The 13902-nt window shown below is 42.0% G+C and overlaps 2 protein-coding genes across 5 annotated transcripts; both read left to right on the forward strand.

Moving 5' to 3' along the window:
- The first annotated feature begins 172 nt into the window (after positions 1 to 172).
- Lhfpl (LHFPL tetraspan subfamily member 5 protein) lies at positions 173 to 7537 on the forward strand. 4 transcript variants are annotated; one of them, XM_076308142.1, is made up of 6 exons: positions 173 to 437; positions 1957 to 2177; positions 2358 to 2552; positions 5937 to 6024; positions 6276 to 6430; positions 6886 to 7537. In XM_076308142.1, the coding sequence occupies exons 2-6, from the start codon at positions 1961 to 1963 to the stop codon at positions 7116 to 7118; spliced, it is 888 nt and encodes a 295-aa protein (XP_076164257.1). In that variant the 5' UTR covers positions 173 to 437; positions 1957 to 1960; the 3' UTR covers positions 7119 to 7537. The 4 variants fall into 4 exon arrangements, with proteins under 4 accessions (XP_076164257.1, XP_076164256.1, XP_076164258.1 ...); XM_076308141.1 differs by having other exon boundaries at positions 174 to 594; XM_076308143.1 differs by lacking the exon at positions 173 to 437 and adding an exon at positions 1050 to 1122.
- A 137-nt stretch (positions 7538 to 7674) lies between these two features.
- LOC143145114 (cilia- and flagella-associated protein 36) lies at positions 7675 to 13036 on the forward strand. Its single transcript, XM_076308138.1, has 5 exons — positions 7675 to 8776; positions 9018 to 9193; positions 9893 to 10083; positions 10781 to 11075; positions 11164 to 13036. The coding sequence occupies exons 1-5, from the start codon at positions 8668 to 8670 to the stop codon at positions 11425 to 11427; spliced, it is 1035 nt and encodes a 344-aa protein (XP_076164253.1). The 5' UTR covers positions 7675 to 8667; the 3' UTR covers positions 11428 to 13036.
- Positions 13037 to 13902: the final 866 nt, after the last annotated feature.

The following is a 13902-nucleotide window of genomic DNA, read 5'->3' on the forward strand; positions in this document are numbered from 1 at the left end:
CTGAAGAAAGACCGACAAAGCGATACATGGTGTACGAGTCGACATCCCTACTCCCGCGTCTTTCCCGCGAGATCGCCTTTCTCTCGAGCCCCTGGGCCCGTAAGAGGCCCCATTCACAGTCCCTGTCTCTTTCTTTCCCCTCCATTCGTCCCTTCCACTTACTTGACAATCTCGGCTCACCTGAACAGCCATCTTGAGCCGCGCAGAGCTCGATCGCAGCCTGTCCTCTTTAAGACGTGTTTTCCATTCGCTCGAGGTGATCAGCCGCGCCGTCTCGCACCCACGAGCCGCTATGCAAGCCGATGCAACGGACTAATCGGTGTATCTCGCAAGCTGCTTCCCAGTCGTTTCGTGGTCCCTGATTGTCTGTGCTCTGCAACGAGTTCGTTTTTTTGGGTTCCCAATCGGAACTCGACGAGTTTCCTCGGACGAAACAAGTACGTTTTGCGCGCTCAAAAACCGAGCCAACATTTCTCGGTGAGCGGGTTCGAACCCATTGTGTTGTGAACTCGGGCCGATCGGTACATTGGCGCGGATGGTTCCGTCGGTGTCTTGAGAAGGAAAGTTTCGGTGGAAGAAGAAGGAGAAGTAAAGGTACGTGCCGACGTGAGTCTTACCCTAAGATGTAGCCTTCGAGAAGAAAATTTCTCGAAATATATAACCTTTTTCTTACCTCGCGATAACCAAAGGTTTTGAGCGTGTTCAATTATTCGTCCAGAATTGTACAGAAATCGTTCCGGAACACTTCTCGTTCTTCTTCGTTGTCGATTAAGATTAGAAAACGAACTGGCCTCGATTTTGGAATCTGTCGTGACCTAAAATCCCGCGTCCCGTCGACTGTTTACGTTGATCAGCGGATTCTCCGTCGCGGCCGTTACGAAACGCAAAGAAGGATTTCGCACAACGAAGCTTTTTCGTGTGTAACATTTGGATTACGTCAATCTTCGTCCTCGACACGCGAGAACTTGCACGCTGTGTTTCGTTGTATCTTTATCGATGGATCGGTGGTGCATCGACCAACGAAAGAAAAGGTCCCGCCCACCTATCGAACCTATCGACGTTGTAAATGTCACAGTCGACGTTAGCATCGATTTAACGTGAGAATCGCGCATCGCAGGATCGGTAAGGAGGAGAATCGTCGATGATCACTGATCTTTGCAAAGAAAGCGAGCGCGTACTTCCTAATTTTCACGCAACGACAAATCTCGAGCGATCACCGAATCTGGAATCAACTTCGTTCACGAACTTAAATGCGCGGAAAAAGAGAAGATTTTTATCGCGACTAGTTACGAAGCGAAAGCTGTTCTTTGTTCGCTCTAGTGTCACCGTACTACGAAGCTCCGTACGATCTCGCGATTATATTCGTTTCTTCGCGATGCATTCTGTGAATTTCCGGTAACAAGGAGGTTCCTCTTTCCTTCGTGAATGAGTTCTTGGCGCGTTTGAAATTACAGGGTTCCTATCTCGATACGGCGGTGATCTCATGAGAAATTGTTCGATACGAAGGGGGAACATTATACGGTACAAATAATTTTTCCATCTCTTTATCGGAGAATATTTTTTTCTATCATTGGTTGTAAAATATTCCATCGTGTCGAGGAAAAACAAACATGTACGTATTGTAGATCAATATTTTTCTCTTGCTCTGCGTGTTGTGATAACTTAAATCGACGTAAACGGAGCGATACGTTCGATATTTTGAGATTATTTTACTCGGTCCGTTTTCATAATCACTTGGGCATACATGCATCGTCGCGACGAAGAACGAAACTCAAATAATTTATCATTGTATTTATTTATCATCGTATGAATATTTTCGTAAACACTTGTAGAAATTTGAATAAAATTACGACTCGATCGATAATCGTACCATGTATTCCGAAAACAATCCGATCGGGTCGTATTTGCATGAAAATTTTCGACATTGTTATCGATCGAATAATATCGTCCATTTAGGAAAATGGGATCGAAGATAGAGTACGTGGAGTCCTCTCACATGTACGCGACGAATTACATACGTAATTCGAAGGCGATCGGTGTCCTGTGGGGTATCTTCACCATATGCTACGCCATAATCGGAGTTGTGGCTTTTGTCACGCCGGAATGGCTCGGGGACCTGGAACACGAGAATCCCGGAAGATTCGGCCTGTGGACCAGGTGCAGTTACGGCGGGAATGGTAAAGAAAATCGTTTTCGAAATTTAGGGAAAAGAAATTTTTGTCGTTTTCTTTCTTTTCTCTTCTTTTTTTTTTACTTCTCTGACACGTCGACTAATATTTCGATGCTCGTATATTTCGAGACGAAACCCAAAGAACACGCGTTTCGGGCGGTTCGTTAACAAAACTTATTTCTACCAGGTGAGTTGGGAGAAGAATGTATCGGCAGACTGGACGACCTATCGACGATCGTCAACGTTCCTTTCAGGGCGAGCACGATTCTGGTCGGCGTCGCGGTGATAATCGCTCTATTGACAATCTGCGCCATGCTTCTCTTCTTCTTCTGTCAGAGCACGACCGTGTTTTACCTTTGCGCCTGGATGCAAGTGGTGTCAGGTAAATGAAACGCTAAATATCGAACACGTTGAACCGTGGTAACGGTGACCAGTGCTCGCGTAACGTTACAGCGAACGTTCGAAAATATCACACCGAGAAAAAAAATAATTTACCGTGACGTTGAACATCGATTTAGAAAGTATAACACGGCCGGACGCTCTCGCGGGCTATTGCTGTAATCTTCGCGTAATACCTTATCAACGCGGTGCGGCTGAAAATTACAGCGATGCACCGGGGCCAACGGGTCAGGAAATGATGCAATCGTTTCGCTTAGCGTGCTCCTGTTGCGACAGAGTTTATTGTTCGCTGATTCGAACGCAATTAAATACAACGCGGGGGCAACATCCGTCGACGCCCCTAACCGGTGGGCTGCTAGTCTCGTCTCTCGGTTTGCGATTTCACGACAAATCGACTCTGTCAGACCCGGTCCAGAGTATCCTTAATTGGACAGAGCGACTCGCCTTGCCAGTAGCCAGGTCTAATTACACCTAGCGCGGACTCGGTCGATCCTAATCCAGCGTCGTTGATCAAACCGATTCGACCTACGGGTTTAACTCTTTGGGGCACAGCGGGGCTAAGAAATGTCCCATTTTTTTAATACTCTGATATTCACGACGAAATGTTGTCCAACCGTGAAAAATTAAAATAATTCCCCACAAGTTGCGCGTTAATGTTCCATCTCGTAATTAAATATCTAATTAATCTATTTTTTTTTCCAGTTTCAGTTATTTTGTATCGTTTCGCACGTTTAGAAACCGTGCCTCGAAGAGTTGATCGGACTGGATCAACCGGAACCAGTTTTCTATACTTAAGGATGATCCCTGATGCTCGAACCGTGTTGTAAATAGTTGAACTATTCTCTCAATACTCCAAACTCGAAACGTACTTGTTATTTTACAGTATCACTGACGAGACTGATACTGTTTAAAAGTTTACAAGTATTACACTGCGTGCCTTGTAACCTTTTTATAAAATCGTTGTAACTTTCAAGCGCCGGTCACCAGGTACCACCGTGGCGTTCAACGTTGTTACGTGGATGTAATACCAGCAACGTCCAACCGACGTGCGAACACCCAAATCCAGCGACTAACAATTAACAACCACAACGAGAGACACTGATCATCACGAACGGTCTAAAGCATAGAACGAACGAGATTTCATGTGAACGACTGGAGTAACCAATCGATAGAGAGCTTCGGACGAATAGGGTCATTTCGTCCCCTACTTGGGGCACCTCTACAGGGATTTAAATCGTTTCTTGCGGAGATTCTTTTTTTTTTTTCTCTCTTTTCCACGAGTAGAAAGCGGTTTCCGGCCCACGGAGACCGCGCTTACAAAATGTGCGTGTAACGCAACACGACACGAACGTCGATGATCGAATCATCGTCCGTTCGTCCCGTTTGCGAACAGTTGATTACCGGTTTGCCCGAGGCGCGTCGTTACCGCGCGATGCGCAAGAAAACTCCCCATTTTGTGAAACCCGCGGACGATATAGGAAATCGTTTAGGGGGACATGTAAAATAGACCGTTATGAACGCGCGAGACAGCCGGTTTACCGGTTGGCCAACGCCTTCGCGATTAACAGCGTCGGTCACGAATGCTACAAGAACGAGCAACGTGTCCAACGTTTCCGCGTTACTTAAAATTCGTAGCAAATCGCCGCCCGTACTCTCTCTCTCTCTCTAGGTTTTCTCCTCGCTGGTGAAATTCATCGGAGAGTAGAGAAAACCGAATAATGGTTGTTCGTTGCTATTGTTACAATACCGGGTTCCTTCGCTATTGTTACAATAGCCGCAAGTTAATTGGCAACGACACCGTTCAACGACGAACGAACGGTACAACTGTCGCGGCCGACCAAACTCGGCTATGTCTATAAAATACTTGTCCGGTACTGTTGACCCACTTGAGGAACACCGACGTGCTTGATTTGCCCTGTTACGCGACGGTTCGCAACGTTCAAGCGGCTCGATATCGATGATGTCGGTCACTTCATCTACTGGACGATAAAAATTGAACGCCTTGAACGTGGGGCAAAAAGTGGCAAGGTCGCGTGAGGACGGAACAGTCTCGCATAATTTAACTCTTATCTTGGACGCGAGAGGAAACGCGAATGGGCGACGCGCTTCGATTTTCGATACTCGAAGAACTTCTTCGGAGGTCTTCCAAGACGTGGAATCTCGTACACACGACATTGTTATACACGCGATGAATTTACCACGTGGACGTGAATATCGTTCTCGAGTCGTCCCTTATCGAGGCGAGAAATAACGCGTTCGAGAGGAGCGACATCGATGGAGGAGTCGTTACTCTTCGATTCTTCTAACGATCCTAATCGCTCGTCGATGACCGCTAGAAATGGGTACGCGTTAACGGTATTAAAGGGAGAGCAAAGAAAAGAGGAAAAAAAAACGAATCTTAACGGCCGATCGCTTTTACGTAACAACGACGATCATCGGTTAGAGATGAAAGTTGGTAGACCATCGTTGTTGATTGGCGGCATTACCGGCGATCGTGGCTCGTTTGTACCGTCGACAGTGAAAGTTGCCGGTTGAAATGTGAATCAGCTCCCGCGACGAGGAAAACGTTTCACCCAGAAACGAAACGCATATAATATATGCCACTGGTTTAATCAGAAACGAATATACACCGTCTATCCGTTACGCGATCGCCGCGACTTCCGTGAACGCGCTTGATATGACTGTTCGAGTAAAATCCGGGATTCGAGCGTTCCGATGAACGTGGAACTGGCCCCGGTACGGTTCACGTTTGGTCCCGGATCTGTCGGTTGAACTCTCGGGGCAAACGAGAGAAGAAGATATGTTCTATCTTCGAGCAGAGAGTTCGACGTATAAAAAAGAAGAAAAAAAATACAATCGATCGACCGATCTTAACGACTCGTTGCGCAATCGATTAAAAACGTCGGGTGTATAACGATTTGATAACTCGAGGACCTGGCCACGCGGTCACGTGGGAATTGAAACTTCGTCGCAGAAAAAAACAAACGAGGGAACAACCGCGAATACCTTCCTCGCGAGATGATAATAAGTGGTGTAAAAGCCAACAGTCATTCTCCATGGTACCTTTCACTGCTGACCTCTTGTACAACATCCGTGAAGAGAGACAGTTTGAAATGCCAGGCGTGTTATATGCGTTCGTTCACGTTCGATGATAGCTAGGCTTGTACGCGGCCTTTGAGAGAAAATGCTTCTCGACGAATGTTTCGAACGAGTGGAAAAATTCAACGGCGACGTTTTTCAATGAATCGGGATCGTTGAAAATTGTTGGATGGGTCGAGGAAATTATGTCCACTTGCTGAAAGTAACTATTATTTTCAGCTTAGAACAGTTTATTCGATCAGTTGACAGTGTACTTTTTCCTTTCCAGCGATATCCATGGCCATCGGAGTCTGCATTTATCCTCTCGGCTGGGACTCGCCGCTAATTCGAGCTGTTTGCGGTGCAGCTGCATCCAGGTATCAGATTCGTATCAATTTCATACGAACTCGATCCGTGATAAACACACTCTCGAGTCGAAGAGTCCATCTCCACGATAACAGCTCGCCACGCGGTACTCGACACGATGTTGGCCTTCGTTCGTTTTTGTTTCAATTTTCGTACCTCTTGGGAAGATCTTTCTTTACCGTGATCGAATCGGCGGTCAACGATTCGTCTCCACGGGATGCATTACGTTCTCGATAAAGATAAAATTATTTCATTTTGGCAGATACAATCCAGGAGCCTGCGCCGTTAGATGGGCGATACCGTTAGCAGCTATTGCAGCTTTAGACGCCGCTACCCTGGCCGCGCTTGCTTTCATTTTGGCCTCCAGACACGTTAGATTGCAACCGGAGCCTTTTACCAATGGTTCCCTGTACAAAGGTAATTTCTAGCCTTTTACCAATGGTTTGTATAGAGGTCATTCATAGCTTTTTACCAATGGCTTATATAGAGGTAATCTCTAGCAATTTACCAATAGTTTGTATAGAGGTAATTTCTAGCATTTTACCAATGGTTTATATAGAGACAATTCCTAGCCTTTTACCAATGGCTTATGTAGAAGTAATTTATAGTAATTTACCAATGGTTTGTATAGAGGTAATTTCTACTCTTTTACTAATGATTTCCTATACAAAGATAATTTCTATTCGCGCAAACCTCTATCAGTCCACGATTATCGACGAACCTCTAGAATATGTTCCAAAAACAGTTTACCTCGATATATGTACCTGGACGTAGCAGTGTTTACAGAAGGTTGTATAACTTTAAGGGGTACACAATACTGTATAATTTCCAGTCTAATGTATCGCGCTAAAATGATCTCTCTTGTCTTTCAGGTGAAGTGAACCCTGGATACGTGAACGAAGCGCAGAGCGTCGCCGGATCACGGAAATCCCTGTCCCTGAGACCAGTCCTCTTGGTTGCTCCTCCGGAACAGGACCGCTACAGTGAACTCTCCAGAGCGAAGTCTCATTCGCATCACAGCCTTTACACACCAGCACCGTCGCATCCGGCTCACACGATGTCGACGAACACCTTGAATCACTCCCAACACAATTTCCAATTGTAGGACGATCAACGATCGAGAATACATTGTACATAGGCCACCGTAATCTTGTCCCTACGACGGTATATCTCGAACCCGACGACCAACGAACCACGAGAGATACAAGGGGAACAAGAAGTATTGTACATAATAATAAGTGTTTCGAATCTTCTATCGTGTATCGATTCGTTTTCTAGTTTGTAATCAATTTTTGTACGAAATCTCGAGGAATTGAAGAGAGAGGGAAGCCTGTAAGAAAATACATATTCGCAGCGTAGCTTGCGTCTTGCTGATCGGAGCGAGTTGAGACCCGCTTATGCTGCACTTTTGTATCTTGTATATACACCAATGTAACTTGTAAACTTGTTCGATGTGTATCTTATGTACGTAACTGAAGTTAATTATGTATTTTTTAATATTATACAGGATGATTTAAAAGCGGTCTCGTGAAATTGATACTCTTCACCTCGGAACTGAGAAAAGAATCTTGGATCGAACGCGAACGTTGTTTCTTGGATACTTTCCGTTGTCACGTTGCCTCGTATACTCGGATGAAAATTAATCGGAGGCCACTTCTCTCATGGGGGGGGGGGGGGGATTGGTCCACGATGACCTTGCGCGGTCACTTGATTTTGCCTCGACTATGATAGACGTTCGAGAAAGTACCCGCTGAGTTTCTTGCAAGTTTTTATAATTCCCGGAGAATCTGTACTGTAATTATACATTGCTCGGTGTAATTCGTGTTACGAATTAAAGCGGTTGTATCTCGAACACAAAAGTTTCACGGACACGTTGTTTATCCGAACTTTCTCTTTAATTACGTATCGAATGCCTCTGTAAATATATACTGTCTGTACAGAACGATTAGAGAATAATATTGAAATTTATAGGAGGTTTGATACCTCTGTATCAAGATTAAAATAATTCTGGTAAAAAAAAAAAAATGATCCGTGAAACTTTTATCTTCTTCACAAAGTTACTTCGACGTACATCACAAATCACACCGTGCGATACGAAGTCGCGAAGTACTTCGAGAATTCTAGAAACTTACCAGTGCATGTATCGTTTCTTATCTCTAACAAGACACTTCACGATAAATGTCAATTTCTTCTTTTTTTCTTTTTTTATGAAACTTACAACGATCAATACATTTCTTTTTCTTTTTTTTTTCTTTTTTTTTATTATAAATAGGTAACATAGAGCATTATTTTACAGAACGAGGATAGTCTTAAATAGTAAACGAAAGAAAGTGTTATGTATCGCCGAATAAAGACGCAAAAGAGATGCAGGGACGCGTAATTGTTGGCGTACTCATCTCGGAACGTTCAAGCAAGCGTTCGTCAGCGTTCGAACGTTCCCATATAAATCAGGTTCTGTTCCAATAAAGTGAAATTGAAAGCCGAGAGCCGCATTGCTTTCATTCGTACGCGCAAGCCTACGGGCAAAGTGTTTCGCCCTTCGTAACTATGACTACGCTTTAAGGAGACGCGATATACGCGTGTCGGGACATTGTCATCAGCAAATTCGAAAAGGATCGATCGTTCGCGCAACAGAATTCCCGCATCGGCACAAAATGAACGACAAAGACGATAGCGCCTGGGTCTTCGACTCCCTGATCGGTTTTCTTCAGGGTCCGATTTGGTCCGCGCCTCTGATCACCTTCATAGAGGAGAAATCGCTCAGTAAGTCTTTTCTTTTTGAAAACGATCCCCGTGTGTCGACGAACAGTTTCACATCGTCGTTCATTACTTTTTTTTTTTTAATTTTTTTTACGCTACATTTCTCATCGAATACGGTTCATCTTCGAATTGCCATTATCATCGATCCTTTCGTCGAAACTCAGCTAGTATCTTCGAACTTTCCTCGAAGTTATTCCGATGCATATTTTGTTTCTTTTCTTTTTTTTTTTATAATCTTTCACAGTATTCGAAGCGGACGTCGAAGAAAACGACCAGTACCAGAAGATATATCAAGAGTACAAAAATTTGGTGGATTTATTGCTCGGTTGTTTTATGGAAGACATGGGGATCACTCCGGAGCAATTCGAGTATGCTTGTACCGTCAACAAATATACGAAAATGCCTATACAGTTCCAACAAGTAAGTTGAAAGTCTCGAGGGAAAGGAAATTGCCAGTTTATACGCGATTGTGTCGTAAGTTTGTCAATTTGTGTAAAATTTGCCGGGTAAGAGTGCGAGCGCGTTAAAGAATCAAAGTGCATTAAACCACGGTGATTCTTTCTTTTTTTTATGGAACGTTTGGTGAGGAACATTTCTTTGTTTCTCGTAACAGAATCTCGTCCCTCGAGGACCCTTGTAATTTCCAATCCGTAAGTTTTACACAAATTGATAAAATACCACCGATACGAACATACGATGTTTCCGAGCTCGTAGGCTATTAATTCTTGTTTTCATAACGATAAACAGATTGGGACGAAAGGAAATTATCTCACCCACGTTTACATTTTTATTTCCTGAAAAGCGTCTACATAATTTCTTGCATTATTGTTTACTCGTCGAAAAAGTCACGCGAAGATATCAACCCCTCGATTGTATCGTTTTGGTGCCGAAAATCTCCTCCGAGTGCGGAAATTTTCATTACATACGTATTCACTATTGTTTAAATAACCATAAACGCTCTGTTATCTTTCAATTGGTCCGTTTTGGGAACAAGATCTCGGGTAAAGTAAAGCGTGTAACGTGTGACGCGGTACGCGGATTGAGTAGCTGAATGTTGAACTATAAATAAATAAAGGAAACTTAGCACGATTCGGTGACATTTGGTTTTATGTTCTTGAGAATCTGTTCGAGCAAATATGGGCAGCGAACGAGTACGAAATATTCAAGAGGATGATGATACAGAAGAACCTGGAACTGCAGTTGCAGGCTTTGAACATGATCGAGCAGAAGTATGGTCTGACGCCCGCATCCTTGATGTACGAAACGGACGGATTGCACGATGACACATTGGTCATGGAAGAAATAATTCAGTAAGCTTACGGGTGGTCTTCTCGTTGAAAAATCAAACAATGTTACAGTATCAAAACCTTGGCTCGCAGCAAGAATCGCGTGACCGCTGAATGCTTAACGTTACGGTGTACGAAAATCGAGACGTGGTCGTGAGTCCTGTTTCGTCGAGGACAGAAAGAAACGTCGAAGGAAACAATCACACGAAACAAGATCCATCTTCGCTACGATCTAGTCCTTTTTAAAAAGTTTTCTCCCTTCGTGCACCGGCCTTACTACTTTTACGTGGTTTGTATTTTAATTTTCATTTCGTCGGTCACTCGTTCAACCCTCTCGCTCGGTCTTTTCAAAAACGATGCACCCGTGACGCATGACTGCACTTTACAAGAAACAGGAGCCACGACCCTTTATAAACAGTTGTATTCAAAATACGGAGAATGTAAAAAAGGCATGTCCAATTGGCCCGTTATATACTCTCACTATTACGGAACACCCCACCACGATATCTTCGTTCACGGAGGCGTGGTTTATCAGCCCGTGGAAAGCTATCTGTTACGGTACGGAGACCACCCATATGGGCATCGAGTTAGACACGCTGTACGGGAACGACGATCCATGAACAAAAATTCTTGCGACCCGTTAACATCGAGATAAAACTTATATCGATAGCGTTTACCGCTGATAGAAAATTAAATAAAAATTAAAGTATACTGTATATAGGAAACACGCTTTAGACGATGACCCGGAAGAAGAACCGGACGTGTCATCGGAAACATCGCTCATCAAGGAGCACGAACGCTTGTCGGCCAAATACAACAACGAAAGAGCGTTATTGGAAGAAGCTCTGATGGCGTCACAGGAGGAAAAAACACCAGAAACGGAATCGTCGTCGACGCCGGCTGACGAAGAGGACGAAGAGGAACAGGAGGAAACGGAGGAGAACGCTTCGAAAATCGCAAGAACAATTCCGCTTGGTCCGGCTGCGTCCGAGGATTCGAAATCGAACGAACAAAGTGTATTTAAATTTAACCGATACGTAGAGAATTATTTAAACGTAACGAAAATCAATTTTGATTTGTGAACTTTGTTGAAACACGTTTCAGGTGTCGGAGGAGGACGTAAAGAAGAGGCAAGCTTATTTAAAGGCCAGACGGGACAAGTTAGTGGCTCTGAAGAAGGAGGCGAGAAGTCAACGGTTAGAGATGAATTCGACACGACCGAGTTCAGCCAGAACGGTCGCCGAAGCGACCATAAAGGGAGAACGTGAACTAAAATTACCGGAACCTCTGGAACCGTCCATACTCCAAGTACGCAAAGCACTCGCGGCTCGCCTCCAAGCCGAGGTTGTGCGCAAGCAAACGAACTAATAATAATCCTCTGACATTTGAATCAGTAATTTTACGAAACTGGTCTCACGTGTAAGACGTAAAACCCGAGACGATGCTTCGACGAGAAAATGGTAATAATAGATATTTGGAACATCAACAGAGTGACATCATATGTTTTTATTTTTGCAAACATTGCATAGAATTAGACGTGCAAGGAAAAGCTCATAGTGAATTGAATAAAAGCGTTAAACACTGTAATGGTTAAAATAACGAGCTGAACGATTGATAAAACAACGATGATTTAAGATGTGTGCGAATCGAAAAATACAAGCTGTTTTTCGTTTTATATCGTTCCAAGCGATCTCGGTCGTCAATAGAGAACACTTTTTAAGTAAAATGTTGAAAAACTTAGCGTTACGATTGCACATTCGTAGCGTAGCAATCTGTTCCGCTTGTGAGTACCGATGAAATCATATAAAGATTTTAAGGTCACTTGCACTATTTTCTCTCAGACGTTCAATGCGTTTTATACGTGTACGGTACGTATATCGGAATTGAATGTTGCTAAAATTAAATCGAAACGTAAAGTAAAATTGTTCTGTGTAACAACTACTCGTGTAACTATGAGGAGAATGCGATCCATATGAATAAAAAAACGAGAACAATTGCCCCTAATGTTTGAGTACACCACTGACGCTTCGCAAGTTTTCAGTTTTCTATTCTGCACACATAATTGTATCCAATTGTGTTTCTTCTATGTCAATGCGAAGAGAATACGACGGCAACATAAATTGTGTAACATAACATTGAAAATACTTTAGAGAAAATAAGCGTCAATACGTTGAAAAATCTTTTTTACATATAATTATCTAATAGCATAAGTTGTATAAATCACAATGACAATAGAACTAAAACTGATGACAATTACATCCATACAAAGGAACGCCTTTCCTTGCGATTAAACATTGAGGTAAGTTACAACTCCGTTCGTTAACCAATTCTTCTAAGTTTAGGTTTTATTTAATTAAATATTCTCCGCACTTCTACAACACACTTCTATTCCGTGTAACGCACATTTATCATTCTCACTTCTCTTAGCTGTCCGATTATAAAGAACAAAATGAATTCGTGGTAGAATACGAGCAGCCATTTTACTTAAACTTCTACGAATTCCTTTTTCTCCCGTATTATGATAAATTAAATTGAAGTAAATGAAACGTGTCACCGTAGACTTTGGTTGTTTCCAAATACAAAACGATGTACAATATAATAACCAGCATATTGTAAAATCAATTGTACTATTAATTTACTTCGTTGGGCTTAAAGTGAATTTTTTGAAAGATGAGACTCCAAAATACTTTGAATATTAAAAACGATGGCTTCAAGGTTTCAGAGAAAATTCGTATTGTTCGTCTTTCACCACAAATCCCACATTTAATTCTCGTATAGCTCGTCTGACCAATCGTTCATACTTTACTGGAATAAAATGCAAAATATTCGTTTTCCACTTGTTCCTTCATTCAACTATTACCATACTACACACAGAACAGTCCATTTTTTTCCTTATACTTGCTCTTAATTCACACGTTTTACGAATAGCTTCTCATATAAAAAGGTGTCTTTTTTTGTGTATATATATATGTATACATATGCGCGCGCGTGTGTGTGTGTACATGTATATATATATACACACCACATAAATAAATATATATATATATATATATATATATATATATATATATATATATATATGTTTGTTTATTTATTTATTTCTTTATCAGAGAAAAGGCGTCTCGCTCTGTCGTTATACATATACATATACATATACATATACATATACATATGCATATACATATACATATACATATACATATACATATACATATACATACATATATATACATATATATACATACATATATATATATATATATATATATATATATATATATATATATATATATATATATATATATATATATATAATTAAAACGCATTAGATTATTAACACGTGGTATTGTACAATGTGTGCAATGCTTTTATCATGTAATTAACATTACATCGATGTGACGGCTGTAAAATTTCTATTTGCGACCTCGGCACTGATCTTACACAGAATGTTTTAGAGTTTTCTCCATCGGTAAGAGAACACCGAAATAAGTATATTTTCAACAACGATAAACGGGACTCGATTACATATCAAACACACCTTCTGTAACAAATCGTTCCGGAATACTTTTTGATGTGTAACTTCGATCCCAATCGATTAAAACGATAGTGTATCGGATCCGTAAAATCCACAACAAATTCCGTAAACGAGATGCGAATGATTAAACTCGTGCATCCTCTGTTGGAGAAAAGTAACGTAGGATCTCTCTTCTCCTGATGCTTGAATACTCGAGTAACGTGTTCCTATTTAGAAACATAGGAAGCTCAGCTTGTACTCAAGATTTGGTTGGTACGTACAAAATGAATACCAAAATTATGATAAATACGCAGTTCAAAGCACCGGCA

Source organism: Ptiloglossa arizonensis, chromosome 4 (genome assembly GCF_051014685.1).
Source record: "Ptiloglossa arizonensis isolate GNS036 chromosome 4, iyPtiAriz1_principal, whole genome shotgun sequence".
NCBI classification, from domain to species: domain Eukaryota; kingdom Metazoa; phylum Arthropoda; class Insecta; order Hymenoptera; family Colletidae; genus Ptiloglossa; species Ptiloglossa arizonensis.